The following is a 22,000-nucleotide window of genomic DNA, read 5'->3' as shown; positions in this document are numbered from 1 at the left end:
ACACTCTGGAATATGCAGGCACTGGCAGTAGAGACTAATTTTCAGAAGGCCCAAGACAAAGGAACATGTTGGCCTGATTTAAGGTGCCCTAAGATAGCGTTTAATATGTTTTCCTCTTAGGTGCAGCCAGCCGCTGTCTAGATCTAACATAGTGACTGAATGGGAGCACTGAAGGAAAGCAGATATGAGCTTTCCCAAAATAACCACTTGATTGAGTTCAAGTTCATCTCCACAACAAGGTTAAAATGCATCATAGCCAGTCTAGATGTCTGAGTAGCTGTGGTTATTCGGCTGGATCGCTCAGTGGTTCTCGGTAGTTTGGCCTGTATGATGATGTGTGTGTTGAATAGTTTTCTTGTACAGTGCCTTCGGAAAGTATTCACACCCCTTGACTTTTTCCACATTTTGTTAGGTTACAGCCTTATTCTTAAAATTGATTAAATAGTTTTTTTCCCTCGTCAATCTACACACAATATCCCATAATGACAAAGCAAAAACCTGAAATTGTTGCACATTTATAAATACATTTTTCAGACCCTTTACTCAGTACTTTGTTGAAGCAGCGATTACAACCTCGAGTCTTCTTGGGTATGACACTATGATCTTGGCACACCTGTATTTGGGGAGTTTCTCCCATTCTTCTCTGTAGATCCTCTAAAACCCTGTCAGGTTGGATGGGGAGCGTTGTTGCACAGATATTTTCAGGTCTCAACAGAGATGTTCGATCGGGTTGAAGTCCGGGCTCTGGCTGGGCCACTCAAGGACATTCAGAGACTTGTCCCGAAGCCACTCCTGCGTTGTCTTGGCTGTGTGCTTAGGGTCGTTGTCCTGTTGGAAGGTGAACCTTCGCCCCAGTCTGAGGTCCTGAGCGCTCTGGATCCTGACTAATCTTCCAGTCCCTACCGCTGAAAAACATCCCCACAGCATGATGCTGCCACCACCATGCTTCACTGTAGGGATGGTGTCAGGTTTCCTCCAGATGTAACGCTTGGCATTCAAGCCAAAGACTTCAATCTTGGTTTCATCAGACCAGAGAATCTTGTTTCTCATGGTCTGAGAGTCTTTAGGTGCCTTTTGGCAAACTCCAAGCAGGCTGTCATGTGCCTTTTACTGAGGAGTGGCTTCCGTCTGGCCACTCTACCATAAAGGCCTGATTGGTGGAGTGCTGCAGAGATGGTTGTCCTTCTGGAAGGTTCTCCCATCTCCACAGAGGAACTCTGGAGCTCTGTCAGATTGACCATCGGCTTCTTGAACACCTCCCTGACCAAGGCCCTTCTCCCCCGATTGCTCAGTTTGGCCGGGCGGCCAGCTCTAGGAAGAGTCTTGGTGGTTCTAAACTTCTTCCATTTAAGAATGAAGGAGACCACTGTGTTCTTGGGGACCTTCAATGCTGCAGAAATTTTTTGGTACCCTTCCACATATCTGTGCCTCGACACAATCCTGTCTCTGAGCTCTACGGACAATTCCTTCCACCTCATGGCTTGGTTTTTGCTCTGACATGCACTGTCAACTGTGGAACCTTATATAGACAGGTGTGTGTACCTTTCCAAATCATGTCCAATCAATTGAATTTACCCCAGGTTGACTCTAATCAAGTTGTAGAAACATCTCAAGGATGATCAATGGAAACAGGATGCACCTGAGTTCAATTTCGAGTCTCATAGCTAAGGTTATGAATACTTATGTAAATAAGGTATTCCTGTTTTGTATTTTTTATACATTTGCAAACATTTCTAAAAACCTGTTTTCACTTTGTCTTTATACGGTATTGTGTGTAGATTGCTGAGGATTTTTTTGTATTTAATCCATTTTAGAATAAGGCTGTAACATAACATGTGGAAAAAGTCAAGGGGTCTGAATACTTTCCGAAGGCACTATCTTTCTTTTTCTTACTGTGGTTGTTTTGATGTGCACAGAGAGCAGACACATGGCAGGTGGTTGCTGAGTCACTCTATATGATGAGTCTGGTTGGGGCTGTGCTGCTAGCGATGCCTAGTCAGGCTCTGAACAGACCTTTTTTTCTAACATACTTTTCTTTCTCTAAGCGTCCGCTCCTCTCAAATGAAATTGTGGACAACTCATAATTTCTCCATTTCACCTATCATTCTTCAGAGAGCCAAGCAGTCACCATGCTCAAAGGACACATTACCTGCCATGAGTTCACCGCAGTGTAAATAAACCTGACACAGTATTCCTCCTGAAGTCTCATGTTGACAATCTACGTCCTACAAGATAGCATCACATTTACCATTTGATGGTCACCTCAACTCAGCTGTCTGATCTGCCTAGTGGTCTATCTGACAACATAAACTGAGTGTACAAACCATTATGAACACCTGCTCTTTCATGACATAGACTGACCAGGTGAAAGCTATGATCCCTTATTGATGTCACTTGTTAAATGCACTTTAATCAGTGTAGATGAAGGGGAAGAGACAGGTTAAAGAAGGATTTTTAAGCCTTGAGACATGGATTGTGTATTTGTACCATTCAGAGGGTGAATGGGCAAGACAAAAGATTGAAGTGCCTTTGAACGGAGTATGGTAGTAGGTGCCAGGGTCACCGGTTTGTGTCAAGAACTGCAACGCTGCTGGGTTTTTCACGCTCTACAGTTTCCCGTGTGTATCAAGAATGGTCCACCACCCAAAGGACATCCAGCCAACTTGACACAACTATGGGAAGCATTGGAATCAACATGGGCCATTATCCCTGTGGAACGCTTTCGACACCTTGTAGAGTCCATGCCCTGATGAATTGAGGCTGTTCTGAGGGCAAACTCAATATTAGGAAGGTGTTCTTAATGTTTTGTACGCTGAGTGTATATTTTCACTTTCTGGTTCTCAAAGTTCCCTTATCAGCATTACCCGGAACAAGGCTCTGTTTGGACTTTAAGCGCGATGCTAATGGAAAATTTATAGAACACGTTTCAGAATATAAACTAGGCAAACTGATACAGCTCTTTGGAACCTGATTTGAAGGCTTACTGTGTATTATTCAAAGTGTTGTAGCATGGCACCCGTGGCTTCCCGGCAGCTCACACAGATCCTGCCCCAGAAACACACACACACACACACACGTCATGTGCGCACACACACAAGCACATACACACGCACACACAGACAACACACGTCACACACATGTATTAAACTGTGACTTGTGTAATCACGGCAGTTCCCAATTAAATCATGCATGATGTTTAAGTTAAGCAAGAAGCAAATTACTTAAAAGGCCGTTGGCACTCTCTCGTCTGGCAAGTTTGTCAGAAATGTACTCACTGCTCCAGCGAAGACAGATTGGCCGTTACAGCACTGCAGTACAAAACAAAAATCACTCGAATTTGTACCTGTAGGTTTGTGAGGGCTTTTGTATAATAGCTACAATTGCTTGTTGATGAGGTAGAATGGGGACATCCATCATTCCAAGGTCAAGCACCAAAACGTTTTACAGTAGCTAGTTGTTCCTAATAGAGTGCTTCAGTCAGTAGCTCATTTTGGACCCTTAAGCTAGAATGACCTGAGTATTTTACTATGGTACATATGGTCCCCATGCATGTCAGTATCATCATCCACACACCAAGAAATGAGGCTATACACACACATTGTATTATTGTACACACAAATGGCACTATAGCACACCATTGCAAAATGTGCACTGTGAGATAGCCTAACCCATTTTTTACTGCTGTGTATTAGGCTAAAGCTGTTCTATGATGTTTCTGGGGATTACTTTTATGTCATTGTTGTGTGCCACTCTGTGGCTGCATCCATTCACAGTGACTGTGTCTGTGTTTCGTTATTCAAAATACATTTTTCAATTTTACAGCCACTTTGGCAAATGGTAGTGCATTAGTTAGACTAGGCACTGTAGTGATTGTAGAAGTACACAAACACAATTATCACAGCCTATAAGTGGAATTGTAATGTTGGTTGGTGTCTTTTTGCACGTAGCCTACTTTGAGAAGGCTGGTTTTTCAGGCGATCCATAATTGATATGTTGGATTCACGTCTCCATCTCAACCAAAAATCTAAGTTATAGAATAGGACTAAATCAAATAAAGATTTTGTTTGTAGACAAACCTGAATTAAAGCCAGACTAAGTCAGTGACACAGATGGTACTATCCAAACAGAATATAAATCTCCTTAAAATGTTTATATTTGGTTGTGTTGACAACCAAAGACAATTCAATGTCACTTTTGAAATACAATAACTAGCATATTAACTTGTCGACAAATTAACAAATTATATGTTGGATCAAAATCAACCAGGGCTTGAAACCCTAGGCCTATTTAGTTGAATTCTGCGTTTAGTAATTTTTTTATTCTGGGTTTAGTCTATTTTTTGTTGAATTCAAACAATTGCTGTTGATGACTTTGCAAATGCTACAAAGGCCTAAATAGCATCATTGATGATTGATAAAGTATGGTCACGTTTCATTTGCTCTGTTAAACCTACTCTTTAGAATGACTTCAATAGCAACAGTGAATCTATGTAGTTTTTAAGTGGAGCTCTCGCAATCCTTCTCACGATAGCACGTTGGTAATAGTCAGTGACAAATATCATAGCTAAGCAGGTCTGGGCTTGGTTGAGACCAAAAGGTAGCTGTAGATAGATCAATTATCCAGTAGGAGGTGCTGCCCAGTATAGTTTTTTTTCTGATAGTGGATAAATATAACTTTGAAAATCAGACGTTTTGTTAAAGGTAGAAATTCTACATATTTTATACAAGGTTTGTCGATGTAGAAATTTGGTTTTCTTGATGACATAATTCTGTGGTTTAAATTTGACCCTCAAAACAACAGTTTACATTGATGCATTTTTTCAAATCTAATGTATTTTCCGCGTAGATTCCACGTCACAATACGTTGACAAATGATGTTGAAACAACATTGATTCCACCAGTTTTTGCACAGTGGGCTGCTACTCTAAAGGCTAAAGAGCCTGATAGAACGTATTGAGACCTATCCTATTGATGTGATGTAGGAGATGTCTATAATTCCATGCCTGTGTGGAAATGCCTCCATAGCTTATCCCCTTTGAATCACTAGGTTAAATCTGTTGCCTTCATCCAGTGTTGTTTGATTTGATCCTGCAATTTTGTTCAACATTTATAGCCTACTTTGTTCTCTGAAGAGTGATGGATGGCTTCCTTCCTGGTCATTTCCAAAGGTTTTTGGCAGAACTCACTGAGCAAGAAAATGGAAAAAAAAAAGGTTCACTGTATAACAACAACAACAACAAATCGTCCATGAGATCATAATTCTCTCTTAGTCAATTTGAAGAGCAGGCTATTTTCCACAGTACTCTAGGTGTTGCAATGATCATCAAATATTTCAGTGCAGTCTTAATTCATGTTTGACATGTTGTTGTTGTTGTTGTTTCTTTTTCGATAGACTGGCCTTCGTTGGATCCCACCATGTTGGAAGAGTTTCGGGAAGACGTATCAAGCTGGACTGAATCACCCTCAGCCTTATTAGTTTCACACACTGAGGCCTCTGAGCACCTAGACGACACTACAACTACAGCTCTCCTTTCACCTGGTCCCCTACCACTTGAGTCACCTTCTAGGTCTAGTGACCCCCTCCCAATTGGTCCAGACCCTCTGTCCACTCCCCCTTTTAGCTCTTCGGAGCCTGTGATTGGCCTTCAGCAACAACCTGAAGGCCCTGCCCGACTCTCAAGGGACATGAAGCTCTCTGGGCCTATCTCAACCATGGCAGCTACCTCTTCAACCTTTGTTACAGTACCAAACCAGAAGCTTCTCGGACCACAGTCCAACACATCCACAACACCCTTGAACTTCTCTACAGCCACCAGTGGGACTACATCTCCACAGTTCATTGTCCCAAACTCTAATGAAAGAGCTTCAGATGAACCTCCATTATTACTCCCCAGCAACCAGCAAGATCCATCAAAACAGACAACTCCTGCACTTATGACATCACTTCCTGTTGGACCCCTCGACCTGCCTAGACTGCCTGTTGACAATCTTGTAGATGTAGCAGCCCCATCAGACCAAGCCAGCCCAGAGTCTAGACCTAATCCAGACGTGTCCCAGAGTTTAGGAGATCTCTCGCTGGATCCCAAACTGCCACTTGAGCCCTCCAGTAGATTAATCGATCTGGATCACCTGCGCCCCAACAGTGAGCTCATGCAGAAGGACGATGCTGCCCAAGGTATCCACATGCTCCTGAAACTATCGCCTGAAATGCAGCTGGCTCCCAGCTATGTGCCTTTTCTGAACCCTCAGACCACGTCCTCCTCGGCCGAGCCCACCATGGTCCCTACTGAGGACTTCTTCCCCACCAACACCATGGCGGTGGACTGGGGCTCCGGAGACTACCTGGAGACCATGACCTTTATGGGCTCGGAGGGCGACGACTTCTCCCTGGTCACCAACCTGCCCACGGACATGTACGACCTGGAGGACTCCAACGCGGAAAGCTACGACACCTCCTTCCCCTCCCGGGTCGGCGTGTCCTTCTCCTCGATGCGTCACGTGACGTCTTCACTTAGTCTCACTACAACAGATTACAGCTCTGGTGTTAGAAGTGTGGCCGCCACATCTGTTCCTCCCTCTATCCATCCATCTCCCAGTCACCCCATGCTAGCCTCAACACCAACACCAACACCTCAAGGTAGTCTACCAGAAGGTTCAGATGTAGACTGGACAGATACCTTCACCGTTGAACCAACAGACCTTCTCCTACCAGACATGAACAGCCTGGAGTACTACACCATCCAGCTGACCAACGATGACTCAGAAGAACACAGAGGCACTAACGTGACCACCACCTCCAGACGTTTCTCCCTGATGTCCATCAGCACCAACCACATCATGGCCACCAGCGCCTTCACTGTGGACCCCAGCCACATTCTCACAGCCTCCTATGGAGTGGATGGAGTGGAGGTCCAGCCTTCTGACAACACTACCTTGATCGAAGAGTCCTCTGATATATCTGGCTCAGAGCCTCTCAATACAACCACAGCAGACGGCACGGAGATGACTTCTCTGAATTTCTCAGTGCCGTTCCTGGAGCCTTCAGTAGCACCAACCCCCTCCATGGACCTCACATCCTCCCTGTGGGGTGTCACTGGTCAGGTGTCCTCCGGGGAATGGACGAGCCCTGTGGCCACCTCCAGTGTCGGACTGGACAGCAGCTCTGTCTTAGTGTCTGTGCAGCCTAGTGCTATGGCCTCTGAGACAGACATCCAGTGGTTTGTGTCCCCCACCGCCACAGAGACGGCCCTCAGCACCGCTCCCGTCACTCCTGTGTTGACCACCTCTGTCGCATTCACCCCAGTGCCTGGTCAGACAGAATTACCCCCCAATGTCACCTCAGGCCCCACAGAACCATCCACCAATGCCACCACCTTCCCCCCGGTGTCAGTCATGGCTGACCAAGGCATTGATACGGATAGTCCTGTCACAGCGGTGACCAACGACAGTCAGACTACAGTTAGCACCCTAGACACCCCCTCCACAACTGATCCTGCCACCACCACCACTACTACTACTACTACTACTACTACTACTACCACCATCACCACTGAGGCCTCTACAACCGCTGCTCTGGCCACCACCACCCCCTTAAACATAACAACCACGAAGAGCCCGCCTACAACCATTGGCCGCCAGTACCTCTGTAACGTCACCAAGCCTGTGTACTTTGTTAAAGTCGGTAAGTTGAATTACCTCTTTGTCATATTGATATACTTTTTTAATGACAGCAACATTGTGTGGAATGTCAACTTGATCAATGTTACTAATAGTCCCGTGTAGCTCAGTTGGTAGAGCATGGCGTTTGCAACGCCAGGGTTGTGGGTTCGATTCCCACGGGGGGCCAGTATAAAAAATAAAATAAAATAAAAAATACAATAATAATAATACTAATAATGTATGCACTAACTAACTGTAAGTCGCTCTGGATAAGAGCGTCTGCTAAAATGACTAAAATGTACTAATTTACAACTCTGAAGTGTTATTCTTTAATTTTTCATATGAAAATCATGGTTTGTGATTTAATGTTTTGATAATATTGTGCACTTAATTAATCTATAACAGAATGTTCTCAATGAGACATGATAGAGATGAGATGTGCTCCCTATGTGTGCTTCCACCCTCTGCAGGTTTTCCCCCTGGGGCCACTGTTGGATATGCCAAATCCCAAGTCCGAGATGTCCTGAAGACTGAATTCAATAAATCAATTGAATTGCAGGTACATTATGATGGGGCACCATGGGCACCTTTTATTGGGATTTTAAACTTCACTTAATGAAATGGATAGAAGTAACAGTGAACTGAAAAAGCAGCCTTTGTCTTTAGTCTTTACAGTGATAAAGTTAAGCTAGGCTATACATAAAAGCTAACATATGGAATTGTTTTAAGATGGTCATACCAAGGATTATTTAGCTATTTGATTTTGAATTTCTTTATTAAAACATTATTGGGTGAAACATTGAATTTGGCATTACTGCTATAAGTCAATAGAAACGCATTGAATAACAGATTCACTACATGGAACAACAGATAGTCCCCCCAAAAATCTAAAGTAAGTTTGTTCTGAAGTGTCTGTCCTATATCTGAGAGATATAAGAAAGATCAGGGGGCGGCAGGTAGCTTAGTGGTTAAGAGCGTTGTGCCAGTAACCGAAAGGTCGCTGGTTCTAATCCCCGAGCCGACTAGGTGAAAAATCTGTCGATGTGCCCTTGAGCAAGGCACTTAACCCTAATTGCTCCTGTAAGTCGCTCTGGATAAGAGCGTCTGCTAAATGACCAATTATTTATTATTTATTATTATCAGGAAACATTTTTTAAAAACATTTATCCCCTTATTTTAGGCACTAAACTATCTCCATATATACTTCCATTCATTTTTTAAACTGGTACCGGGGACCTTCAGACGAGTCTTGTGGGCGGAGAACACCATCGTGTTCATGAGTCTCATCTTTCAATAGAGTGGTCATAATAGTTTGTAGGTCAAACCGTTCGGACGCTACAAATGATTTTGTGAGAAGACCGATTTTCGGGATGTCTCATGGTCTGACAAACACCGCTCTAGCTCTGCCACCTTTCACTGCAGATGCGGAAGGGCGATATCGGCGGATGCGGTAGATTGAGACGCAGCCCATGCAAAAAAACATATCTCTAGCTTAAACAGACAGATTTTGATGGGGATGTTTTTTATTATGTTAATTAGATTTCTGCAGGGGCGCAATCATTGTAGGCTAAGGGTTAATCAAGTGGGACACTCTTAGAAAAAAAGGTGCCATCTAGAACCTTTAAAGGGTACTTCGGCTGTCCCCATAGGAAAACCCTTTGAATAACCTTTGTTGGTTGCGGGTAGAACCCTTTTGGTTCCATGTAGAACCCTCGGTAGAAAGGGTTCTACCTGGAACCAAAAGGGGTTCTACCTGGAACCAAAAATGTTCTCCTATGGGGACAGCTGAAGAACCCTTTTGGAACCCTTTTCTCTAAGAGTGTAGGGAGCTGCAGCGGTGGATAAGAGGCTGTTGTGTTCTATAATAATCCTGGTGGTGTGTGTGGGGGTATAGGGATGGGATGCGCCAGGAAGGACAGCCCACTTCCTGTTAGCTTTTTTCTCTCCAGGCTCTTTGATAAACAAACCACAAGAATGACTAACTGCACACGCAACACTTCATGGCCCGGCAGTGACCTTAAAACACTGTCTCTACCGTTAACTGTTTAAATGCTGTACAGTGCAAAGGAAAAAAGTAGTGTGTGTACAGTACCTCGTAGTTCAACCAAGGTGCAAGAACTCAGGAACAAACTGGACATATTCAGCTGCATTTGGAGGATGGTAGAAGTTGAAAGTAAGACAAAAAGACAGTTGAATTGAAAGACTTCAAATACAGCCCATCTAAACTCCATCATTAAAAGTGAATAAATAACTATTATTTGCCATGAAGAGAAGTTCTAATTATGTATTTTCTGTGTCTTGGTAAAGGTTGCTAAGAGCCCTCCAGACTTTGTGTTCCGGGCAGTGTCGGGTCCCTTGGTGTACACAGCCATATCTGTCATCAACGCCCTGCGCAAGTCAGGCCGACGCTTCCAGCCCATCTCACACTACTGGAAGGTACCAGACCACCAGTACCAAGTCCACTCAGGTAAGAGCACTGTTTTGTGTCGAACAATACAAGCCACTTTTATTTTAATAGTGCGTACCCAGTATGCTGGTTTCTGTTTAGGTTTTCTGCACTGTACAGTATGTGTCTGAATGTTTAGACTTATCCCTGCCCTTCTGTTTCCCTGACCAGTGCTGCAGTTTGTGCCCAGCCACATCGACGTGCGAGTCTGCAACTTCAGCGAGCGCATTGAGAAAGGCCTGACCATGGCGTACGCCGAAGTGCGCCGACGCGCGCAGGAGTCCACGAACTTCACTGTGCACGTAAGTGGAGACCTACTGAAAACACTGTAGCACTCCAGTCAACTAAAATAGAGTAGAGCTTCTTCTAATGCTCTGTTTTCATTACCAGTCACTTACTCCTTCCTGGGTTTTATAATATAATAATATAATATGCCATTTAGCAGACGCTTTTATCCAAAGCGACTTACAGTCATGCGTGCATACATTTTTGTGTATGGGTGGTCCCGGGGATCGAACCCACTACCTTGGCGTTACAAGCGCCGTGCTCTACCAGCTGAGCTACAGAGGACCACCGTTTTCACCCCCAGAGTTCAACGACTTGGCAATGATAATTTGGAATCACCCCTGATCGCAACCCATTTATGTCAGAAGCACTTAGCTCACACATTTATTATTACTAAAGACCACTGGCCGTGTAGCTGTGCTCTCCCTGCTAGAACTCTCTAAGAGCAGCATCTGCTAAAATAAGTCTGGAAGTGGAACGAAAAAGAAAGAAAAGCTCTCCAAGAGAGTCGGTCGGCTGAGGCCAGGAAACTTAGAAACTAATTGGGTTACTGTGTGCGAATGCAGCAGCAGTAGTGGCTTGCTTTGCTTGGATTTGGGAGAGTAAGAGAGGCAGGATCTGCTTGACTTAATTGTAATTGTTGAGGCTTGGGGAGCGACAGGGAGTAATGGCTGAAATGTGTGGTTTGTGTGAATGTGTGTGCTGCAGTAATACAACCTAAGTGCTGGTCTCAGAGACTCCAGCTCACAAGTCTGTTTAGATCAGTGGTCACTCATTCAAGACCAAAATTATCAGCATAGGTTTATTGATTCAGGTTCTTGCAGAGGTTGCCCACTAATTAAGTAATTCAGTTGAGAAAGTGCTTATTTGGCTGTTCATGTTTGACGTTCTTGAAAATAGCAAGCCAAAAGGATATGGAGAGTGTTCAGACATAGATTTCATACTCCGTTAATGAAGGGATTATACTGGGCATTAAATTCATATCTGGAAAATGCCCTTTTAATTATGGCTGTTCATTTTATTTTCAATTCCCTTCCTATTTCAATTCCGGAAATGAAATGAAATCAATCTGGGCCAAGCTCTCCTGCTGCATCACACTGCCATGTATGCTCACATGTGGTTTTATTGATGACAGGGTTTGTTGTGCAGTCTCTTTTGACCATTTACTGAACTTTTGATATCCATCACCAGCTCAAAGACATTGTGGGCTCTATTTTCAGCTGGCGGTAAGAAGGCGCAAGTGTCAAACACACGTCAGTTTGCAATTTCGTCATGTAAAAACTGTTGCACTGGCATTTTCCAGCCCGTACGCCAGGTTCGGCAATTTACCTGTCTAACATCAGCTCGCTTGCTCTGAGGTGGGAGGGGTGTCCTTTAAAACGTACGCCAATATGCCAATTTCAGTAAGTGCAACTAAGGATATTTAAGACTGACCAAAAGCTGGTCTTAGCGGTAACGCAATTGGTTATGTCATTGATTTTGCCAGTGGAGGCGTACACAGTAGCATTATGTACATACATTTACATTACATTTTAGTCATTTAGCAGACGCTCTTATCCAGAGCGACTTACAGTTAGTGCATACATTATTATTTTTCATACCCCCTGTGGGAATCGAACCCACAACCCTGGTGTTGCAAACGCCATGCTCTATCAACTGAGCTACATCCCTGCTGGCCATTCCCTCCCCTACCCTGGACGACGCTGGGCCAATTGCACGCCGCCCCATGGGTCTCCCGGTCGCGGCCGGCTACGACAGAGCCTGGATTCGAACCAGGATCTCTAGTGGCACAGCTAGCACTGCGATGCAGTGCCTTAGACCACTGCGCCACTCGGGAGACATACATCACCAATGTTTTATTAAAATATCACGAGCAGCAAAACAATCAAGACGTTCCCCTTTTTTATTTATATTGGACATCTTTGTGCAGCTTCTGTGAAACATTTGGACTTATTATGTGCGATGCCCATTGCATGAAAGGTTTCAGTGTCTGTAGGAAGCCTGTTTAAGAACATCAAGTTATTTAAAAAGACTGCTTATTGTTTTTCGTTTATCATTTAGTCCAGAAATGTGTCTTCCACTTTTCTCTGTTGGACCTACAGTGAGGGAAACAAGTATTTGATCCCCTGCTGATTTTGTATGTTTGCCCACTGACAAAGAAATGATCAGTCTATAATTTTAATGGTAGGTTTATTTGAACAGTGAGAGACAGAATAACAACAAAAAAATCCTGAAAAACGCATGTCAAAAATGTTATAAATTGATTTGCATTTTAATGAGGAAAATAAGTATTTGACCCCTCTGCAAAACATGACTTAGTACTTGGTGGCAAAACCCTTGTTGGCAATCACAGAGGTCAGATGTTTCTTGTAGTTGGACACCAGGTTTGCACACATCTCAGGAGGGATTTTATCCCACTCCTCTTTGCAGATCTTCTCCAAGTCATTAAGGTTTCGAGGCTGACGTTTGGCAACTTGAACCTTCAGCTCCCTCCACAGATTTTCTATGGGATTAAGGTCTGGAGACTGGCTAGGCCACTCCAGGACCTTAATATGCTCTTCTTGAGCCACTCCTTTGTTGCCTTGGCCATGTGTTTTGGGTCATTGTCATGCTGGAATACCCATCCACGACCCATTTTCAATGCCCTGGCTGAGGGAAGGAGGTTCTCACCCAAGATTTGACGGTACATGGCGCCGTCCATCATCCCTTTGATGCGGTGAAGTTGTCCTGTCCCCTTAGCAGAAAAACACCCCCTTAGCATAATGTTTCCACCTCCATTTTTGACGGTGGGGATGGTGTTCTTGGGGTTATAGGCAGCATTCCTCCTCCTCCAAACACCGCGAGTTGAGTTGATGCCAAAGAGCTCCATTTTGGTCTCATCTGACCACAACACTTTCAACCAGTTCTCCTCTGAATCATTCAGATGTTCATTGGCAAACTTCAGACGGGCCTGTATATGTGCTTTCTTGAGCAGGGGGACCTTGCGGGCGCTGCAGGATTTTAGTCCTTCACGGCGTAGTGTGTTACCATTTGTTTTCTTGGTGACTATGGTCCCAGCTGCCTTGAGATCATTGACAAGATCCTCCCGTGTAGTTCTGGGCTGATTCCTCACCGTTCTGATGATCATTGCAACTCCACGAGGTGAGATCTTGCATGGAGCCCCAGGCCGAGGGAGATTGACAGTTATTTTGTGTTTCTTCCATTTGTGAATAATCGCACCAACTGTTGTCACCTTCTTACCAAGCTGCTTGGCGATGGTCTTGTAGCCCATTCCAGCCTTGTGTAGGTCTACAATCTTGTCCCTGACGTCCTTGGAGAGCTCTTTGGTCTTGGCCATGGTGGAGAGTTTGGAATCTGATTGATTGATTGCTTCTGTGGACAGGTGTATTTTATACAGGTAACAAACTGAGATTAGGAGCACTCCCTTTAAGAGTATGCTCCTAATCTCAGCTCATTACCTGTATAAAAGACACCTGGGAGCCAGAAATCTTTCTGATTGAGAGGGGGTCAAATACTTATTTCCCTCATTAAAATGCAAATCAATTTATAACATTTTTGACGTGTTTTTCTGGATTTTTTTGTTGTTATTCTGTCTCTCACTGTTCAAATAAACCTACCATCAAAATTATAGACTGATCATTTCTTTGTCAGTGGGCAAACGTACAAAATCAGCACGGGATCAAATACTTTTTTCCCTCACTGTAACTGTCATATCGCGGGAATTCAGATCGCTGTCCGTTGCACTGAATCCGCTTGTTTGTTTGTTTACCTTTCAAAGTCACTACTGGCCATATCAACGGCGATGGTAGGCTATAGCTATATATATATTTTGGAGCAGTAACGGTGAGTGTACATTCCCCTAGCGGTTTGAGCGTTGAAATTGCTTTAGAAAGGGGCACAAGGCAGGGATGTCCTCTCTCTCCCATTCTGTTTGCACTGTCAATTGAACCGCTTGCAGAAACAATTAGACAGGACCCAAACGTAACAAGGTATCAGTATTGGTAAACATGAATATAAACTAAACTTATTTGCAGATGATCTCCTGATATACTTGACCAATATTGAAAACAAAATGCCCCCCTTGCAAAAAATATGTTCAGAATACTCTAAAATCTCAGGATATAAAATTAATGTGGGAAAAAAATGAAATAATGGCAATAGGAAAAATAAAAAAAATAACTCATGATCTACAGCAATCCTTTAAGTGGACCACAAAAAAATATAAAATACTTAGGATGCCTAATAAGTGACAACACATATATAAAGATTTATATTTATCCCATTACTTAACAATATGAAAGCAGATCTAATTAAATAGAACAATCTTCCCATAAATCTTACAGGTAGAATAAACCTCTTCAGAATGACATGGCTCCCAAGGTTTTCCATTTATTCTCGATAATACCAGTTACCCCACTGAAGAAGTTCTTTAAAAAAGTATACTCGCTCATTAGACTTTATATGGGCAAATAAAAAAAACATCTCCCTAAGTCTGAGGGTGGTTTTAACCTTCCAGACTTGGAATTGTATCAACTCGCTTTTACTTGCAACATATAGTTAAATGCACTAAAGAGGACCAATGGGTACATATTGAAGATGCACACGCTCATCCCCAGAATATTTTCAGGTGTCTATTTTCAAAGGATAAAGCTAAGAACATGAACAACTTCATAGTTAAGAACACTATAACAATATGGGAGAAAATGAAACTTATTCTACAAGAACCAATATCACTCCCTAAAAACACAACCCTATGGAACAATCCTTTGATAGCTTTTCAGAATTCACTGATCTAAATTGTCCCACATGGAAACCTATAGGCATAGAAACCATAAATGACCTGGTAATAGGAAATAAATGTATGTCCATGACAGAATTAAAAAGCAATTTTGGACTGACCAATGTAGATTTTTTTCAAATACATGCAACTTAAGTTTTGATTTGAAATCTTTTAGATATCAAAGCAATCTTGAGGGAATCCTATTTGCGTCAGAAAAGGATATTCATATGATAGGTAAGATATACAAGACCTTGCAGAGAGACTATCCAACTGACAATCTCATAGAAAAAAAATATAAACTATTGGAAGTAAGACTTAAAAATAATTGATATTGACACAAGATAGTGGGAATGTTGGAACATACACTATGCTGTACAGTGCATTCAGAAAGTATTCAGACCCCTTGACCTTTTCCACATTTTTGTTACGTTACAGCCTTATTCTAAAATGGAATAAGGCTGCTCCAGAGCGTTTAGGACCTCAGACTGGGGCAAAGGTTCACCTTCCAACAGGACAACGACCCTAAGCACACAGCCAAGACAACACAGGAGTGGCTTCGGGGCAAGTCTCTGAATGTCCTTGAGTGGCCCAGCCAGAGCCCGGACTTGAACCCAATCGAACATCTCTGGAGAGACCTGAAAATAGCTGTGCAGCGACGCTCCCCATCCAGCCTGACAGAGCTTGAGAGGATCTGCAGAGAAGAATGGGAGAAACTACCCAAATACAGGTGTGCCAAGTTTGTAGCGTCATACCCAAGAAGACTTGAGGCTGTAATTGATGCCAAAGGTGCTTCAACAAAGTACTGAGTAAAGGGTCTGAATACTTATGTAAATGTGATATTGCAGTTTGTTTTAATTTATAAATTTGCAAACATTTCTAAGAACCTGTTTTTGCTTTGTCATTATAGAAAAACAATTTAATCCATTTTAGAATAAGGCTGTAACGCAACAAAATGTGGAAAAAGTAAAGGGGTCTGAATACTTTCCGAATGCACTGTATATACAAAAGTATGTAGACATCTCTTCAAATTAGTGGATTCAGCTATTTCAGCCACACCCGTTGCTGACAGGTGTATAAAATCGACCACACAGCCATGCAATCTCCATAGACAAATATTGGCAGTAGAATGGCCTTACTGAAGAGCTCAGTGACTTTCAACGTGGCACCGTCATAGGATGCCACCTTTCCAACAAGTCAGTAGGTAACATTTCTGCCCTGCTAGAGCTTCCCCGGTCAACTGTAAGTGCTGTTAATGTGAAGTGGAAACGTCTAGGATCAACAACGGCTCAGCCGCGAAGCGGTAGGCCACACAAGCTCACCGATTGGGATCGCCGAGTGCTGAAGCGCGTAGCGTGTAAAAATTGTCTGTCCTCGGTTGCAACACTCACTACCGACTTCCAAACTGCCTCTGGAAGCAACGTCAGCACAGGAACTGTTCGTCGGGAGATTCATGAAATGGGTTTCCATGGCTGTGCAGCTGCACACAAGCCTAAGATCACCATGTGCAATGCCAAGCGTCGGCTGGAGTGGTGTAAAGCTCCCGCCATTGGACTCTGGAGCAGTGGAAACACGTTCTCTGGAGTGATGAATCACGCTTCACCATCTGGCAGTCTGACGGACGAATCTGGGTTTGGCAGATGCCAGGAGAACGCTACCTACCCGAATGCATAGTGCCAACTTGACTGGCCTGCACAGATCCCTGACCTCAACCCCATCAAACACCTTTGGGATTAATTGGAATGACTGCAAGTGAGGCCTAATCGCCCAACATCAGTGCCCGACCTCACTAATGCTCTTGTGGCTGAAATGGGGCAAGTCCCCGCAACAATGTTCCAACATCTAGTGGAAAGCCTTCCCAGAAGAGTGGAGGCTGTTATAGCAGTAAAGGGGGGACCAACTCCATATTAATGTCCATGGTTTTGGAATGAGATGTTCGACAAGCAGGTGTCCACATACTTTTGGTCATGTAGTGTAACTAACAAAATTACAGTTAACAAAAAATTTACGCTTAATCCAGTATAAACTGGATTGTATAGAATGTATTATACAGGAAGCAAAGTTCGCATATTCTGCAGCACAACAGCATCGTCATGTCTTGGGTGTGAAACTAGCAATGAATCAATGGTACATGCCTTCTGGGAATCCTATGGAGTCCAGGGGTTATGGGCGTAGTTGGAAAGTTGGCTGTCAGAAGTATTACAATGTAAATTTACTTTTAATCAGTCTGTCTGCATATTTCAAGAAATGGCATTTGAGGGTGCAGTGAGATAACCGATGGGTTGGTTGATACTTTTCCCGTCAATCATCTTGAAAATACTGTAAATCAATCAATCTTCCATCGTTAACACAATGGAAAGGTCAAATGCTTTATTATCTAAATGTTGAAAGTGTGTGGGCGACGGAGATAAACAAAATGGTGCGGTTTGAGGCCATGTGGCAGAGAGGGATGCGGGGGCTGGAGATGGGGGTGTTAGCAGGTGGGTCTGGGCAGTTGTGATGTCATTGAAGTTTGTGTGTGTTGTATGCTGTCGTTTGTATGTGTATGTTTTGTATTGTTTAAAAATAAATACAATCTTACAAAAGTGTGAAAGCTATGTTAACAATATATTTCCATACTGAAGCCATGCAGTTACATTACATTTACATTTACATCATTTAGCAGACGCTCTTATACAGAGCGACTTACAAATTGGTGCATTCAACTTATGATAGCAAGTGGGACCACCACTTTTTTTTACTGGTTTTTACTGGGGTTTTTTAACTGGTTTTTTACTGTTCAAAAACATGTTCAACGTATTTAGCAAATATGGGATAGGCCTACATTTAGTTTCTGTAGGCTATTTACCAAACGCAATACATAAAATACCGTAAATATACAACTTGAAGCAACCACATATTTAGCCATGGGAAACATTCTGATTGGCCAGTGAGGGGTCAAGCCTCGACACTTCTTCAACTTGTTAATTCATCAAAACCCAGCCTTTTCGCGCCACCGCCAGCTACTGCGCCCGTAATTCTGGTTGTGAAAATAGCAAAAATATTTCACACACACACCAACGTATAGCTCTACTGCCAGCGCATACATTTACCATTGCTTTATGTTTGTTAAAATAGAGCCCTGTATATGTGTATGTAATCTTTTCCTAGATTGTGAACATCACCATGAATCAGCCGAGGAGTCAGCAGAGGGAGCCAGTGGACGTGACCTTCGCGGTGCGCGACGCCGTCGGCTACCTGAAGGGGTCAGAGGTCAGCAACCACCTGAGGCTGCTCAACATGGTGGAGTTCAGCTACTACCTGGGCTTTCCCGTGCTGCAGATCGCCGAGCGTGAGTCCATTACCATACTGTCTAATGGATTGGGATTTTATGCCAAGTACCCCTACTGGGATGTTCCCTTGGGGGAAATACATGTATTCTAATCGATTGTATTCTATTAGTCAATCTGCTTTACCTTCTAAGCACCTATTTTATACCTCAATAGGGAGTATTTTTAGGTTGTCTGTACTTGCCTGATTTCCCTCTCTTCTTTTCCCAATAGCTTTTCACTACCCAGAGTTGAACACCACCCAGTTGCTTCGCTCGTCTTGGGTTAGAACAGGTATGCTTCCCCTTGTCAACACCTCTGACTTTGGGTGGAATACTTAATCTAAATCTCAACTGCAGCTAGAGGATGGATATACATTCAAGGGCCTATATTCTAGCTGTGTGATAGGCAATGTGTTGGCTCTGTATTCCCTGTCCTGTGTGATATCATAACCCTCTGTTTCCCGTCCAGTGATGCTGGGTGTGCTGGACCAGGGGGTGGACGGTCGGACCTTCCAGGCCAAGATGGAGCGTCGTGTGGCCCTGCTGCTGGGAGAGGTGCTGGGGGTGGCCAGGCGTACCAAGAGAGCCACCAGCGTGGCCAACCACAGTGTTCAGGTAACCACATCAGAGACACTATACTATACTGAGAATCATCTTAGTTATCTCGTGCTGTGCTTGACTATAGCTCTTAAGTACACCAAGTACAGCTCTCACCCTGTGGTAATAACTCCTAGGCTAGGCTGTGATACTGAAGAGAGTAAGCCCGAGTCGTGTGTGACCTGACAGAAAAACAACCTGGGTTTCCTCAGCCAGCCACTAACCCACATCCAGTCTCCAGGTTTATTAGAGTGGAATGATGAACAGTGTGTGGCCCCACATGAACCACACCCCTTCACACACACACACACACACAAACACCTCCATATCCAACTCTCTCTGGCTGTGGACTTTCACAGGTGATGCCAGCGTACTGATTCTGTCAAGTCAAACTAGGGCTTCTTTGTGACAGGCTGAGAGAGGCAGCAGGGTTTTAGTGATCACAAGTAGAGCAGACAGTCTCACTGTGTTATTTAGAGCCAGACAAACACTGACGACAGTCCTTGAAATGCAAAAAAACAAGAGGCCAGAGCAGTCTAATATGACATTTTCTTTTCAAGGCTAAAAACAGAAAAGCACCATCATTACATTTGTGTGGGTGAATAATCATATTCATACTGAGGGGAAATGAAGTAGAATGCCATTTGCCGAGACCTATTAGAATTCCACCAATAGAGCCCCACAGTGGGGGTGTCATAATACCCATAAAACCTACCGGTCAAACAGGGAAATGGTTCCAATTGTTTTTCCACCATTAATTTTTCCCATAGGGGATTTTAGAAAACACTTAAAATAAGGGCTGTGTTTCGTGTAGGCTTACCCTGACGTGACATTTTGATAACCATGTAAATCTCTCTCGGACAAGGTTACTTTTATCAATATATTTGGCTCTATTTACTCTCAGATTCGAAAATGCTAATTGGCATCAAAGTAGACATGCAAAACTACCAATCCCTGCAAGCTCCGACACGTCATCTCTAGCTGACACCTTTTCTAACAGGTATTGTGTCAATTTAAAACTTGCACAAGACAGTTCACAGAATTGTCAATTTAAAGAAATGTTGCCAATTTATTCATTACTACATTTAGCTAAAATTAGATAGTTAATCCAGAGATTCTTACCTTTGCCTCGATTCGTCAGTCTCATCCAGATCGTAATTTTTTTGGGGTAAATACAGGCGAATATATTGATAAAAGTCACATTGTCCTAGAGAGATTTACACTGTTATCAAAACGTCATGCCACGGTAAGCCTACACGAAACACAGCCCTTATTTTAAGTGTTTCTAAAATCCCCTATGGGAAAAATGAATGGTGCAAAAACTATTGGAACCATTTCCCTGTTTGACCGCTAGGTTTTATGGGTATTATGACTCATACTGTGGTACTCTAATAGACCTCTAATCATAGCCCATACCTGACACACAGGTTCTGCTAATTCACTACTCATGAAACGTCCGTGGGTCTATCAGTGGAGATCTGGGAAGCAGATCTCTGAGGGTGCTATGATATTTATCACTAACATCTCCCACCTGCATGTACACCATCGCACCCTCTCTGCCTCCTCCACAGGGCCTGATAACATTTCCCTCCCCACAACTAGAGCAGATTTCTGGTTTTATAATAACTCCAGCTGCCAGGCAGAATGAGAGAGAGCGAAAGAGACAGATAATTAATAATTGATCTGCTATTAGTGACTGGCGACACAGCTTTCAAGTAACGGGTCTTGAAAGAAAGAAAAAGAGACTTGGTGGTTGGTCTTTGAGTGGCTGGCCTGTGATGAATAGGTGGTGTTGCCATGGATACCCTGGCCTATCCTGTCCCCTAAATGTTGTTGTGAAGAGAGGGAGAGGGGAGTAGAGCAGGTGCTGTGGAGAACCACAAAAGGCAGAGCTTGATTAGTAAAGCAGTGTGACTCTGGGTAGAAAAGACTACAAGCCCTCGATAATGAGTCTCACTGTTCCGATTCATGGAGAGCTCACCACGAGAAATAATATAGACTGAGTAAAGAAGGAAGCTTTTACCAGTTGATGTGACTAACACTGTACTATTCTAACTCTGTTTGCAGCCACATCCACCAATACCCCTTCTAGACTACTGCTACATTATTGTGGGGGCTATATATAGGTATTGGTTGAAGCTCAATGTTACATTCAAATCTCCCCACCGTCATATCTAAGCCAATGTGACACTAATCTCGATGAAAATTCAGAAATCAACTTGATTTGGAGGTACACAACACACTCCCCGCCTCTCGTCATGAGCCGTCCGGCCGTTACCGAGAACCACATAGCTGATTTTTTTAAAGGGTCATTAGCAATTTATTTGTAAGAGTATTTCTTGCGCCGACCTAGCTCAAATTCTAGACGTCGGATTAAAAAGAGACTATAGCGTCAATAAAGTGACCATTGTACTTAAAAAATGCAGGATGGAATACGTTTGTAGGTGCAACAGTTTTTATTACATTTATAATGTATCGCTCTCACGTGCTCAATACTGTCTGTTATGAATCAACGATGTGCTACCTTTTTGTAGCATTTCTGACAATGCTAACATCGTTTTTAGCCGAAACTCAGAGTTTTAACACCAGGTTGGTTGCTCGGCAACAACACAGCTGCTTGCACCATGCTTCCAGTCATAAGAAGTGTATGCGATCAAACCTAATCTACTGTATATAGCTAGATATATGGTGGTATTCAAGCTGAGGTTAATCAATAAATGCAAACAGATATTTTGATTAGCTAGGTAGCTAACGTTACGTAGCTAATGATAGCTTGCGTGTACAAAGTCCAGCAGCTAGCCTCTGTAGCTAGCTACCACCAGTCAGCTGAAAGCTAGCTAGTTAACAAACAGGCAAATAAAGGTAGCTAGAATGTGCTAGATAGCTAACGTAACGTTATACCAGTCAGATGAGAGCTAACGTTTGCT

General features: G+C 43.3%; 1 protein-coding gene across 1 annotated transcript in view; it reads left to right on the top strand.

The window, feature by feature from the left end:
• The window catches only part of LOC311134738 (UPF0606 protein KIAA1549-like), a gene marked incomplete at both ends in the record, with an annotated part of 79,380 nt that overhangs the window by 33,552 nt on the left and 23,828 nt on the right, over positions 1-22,000 (top strand). Inside the window, 7 exons of the mRNA XM_084168511.1 lie at positions 5,392-7,680; positions 8,129-8,217; positions 9,966-10,125; positions 10,276-10,406; positions 18,317-18,497; positions 18,709-18,768; positions 18,946-19,091. Coding sequence (XP_084024637.1) covers positions 5,392-7,680; positions 8,129-8,217; positions 9,966-10,125; positions 10,276-10,406; positions 18,317-18,497; positions 18,709-18,768; positions 18,946-19,091 — 3,056 coding nt within the window. The remainder of the gene's footprint in view (positions 1-5,391; positions 7,681-8,128; positions 8,218-9,965; positions 10,126-10,275; positions 10,407-18,316; positions 18,498-18,708; positions 18,769-18,945; positions 19,092-22,000) is intronic.

The sequence above is a fragment of the Coregonus lavaretus genome (genome assembly GCF_964263955.1).
Source record: "Coregonus lavaretus genome assembly, chromosome: 9".
In the NCBI taxonomy this organism is placed as follows: domain Eukaryota; kingdom Metazoa; phylum Chordata; class Actinopteri; order Salmoniformes; family Salmonidae; genus Coregonus; species Coregonus lavaretus.
Note: the sequence above shows the minus strand (reverse complement) of the source record. Positions and strands in the feature narration are given on the sequence as shown.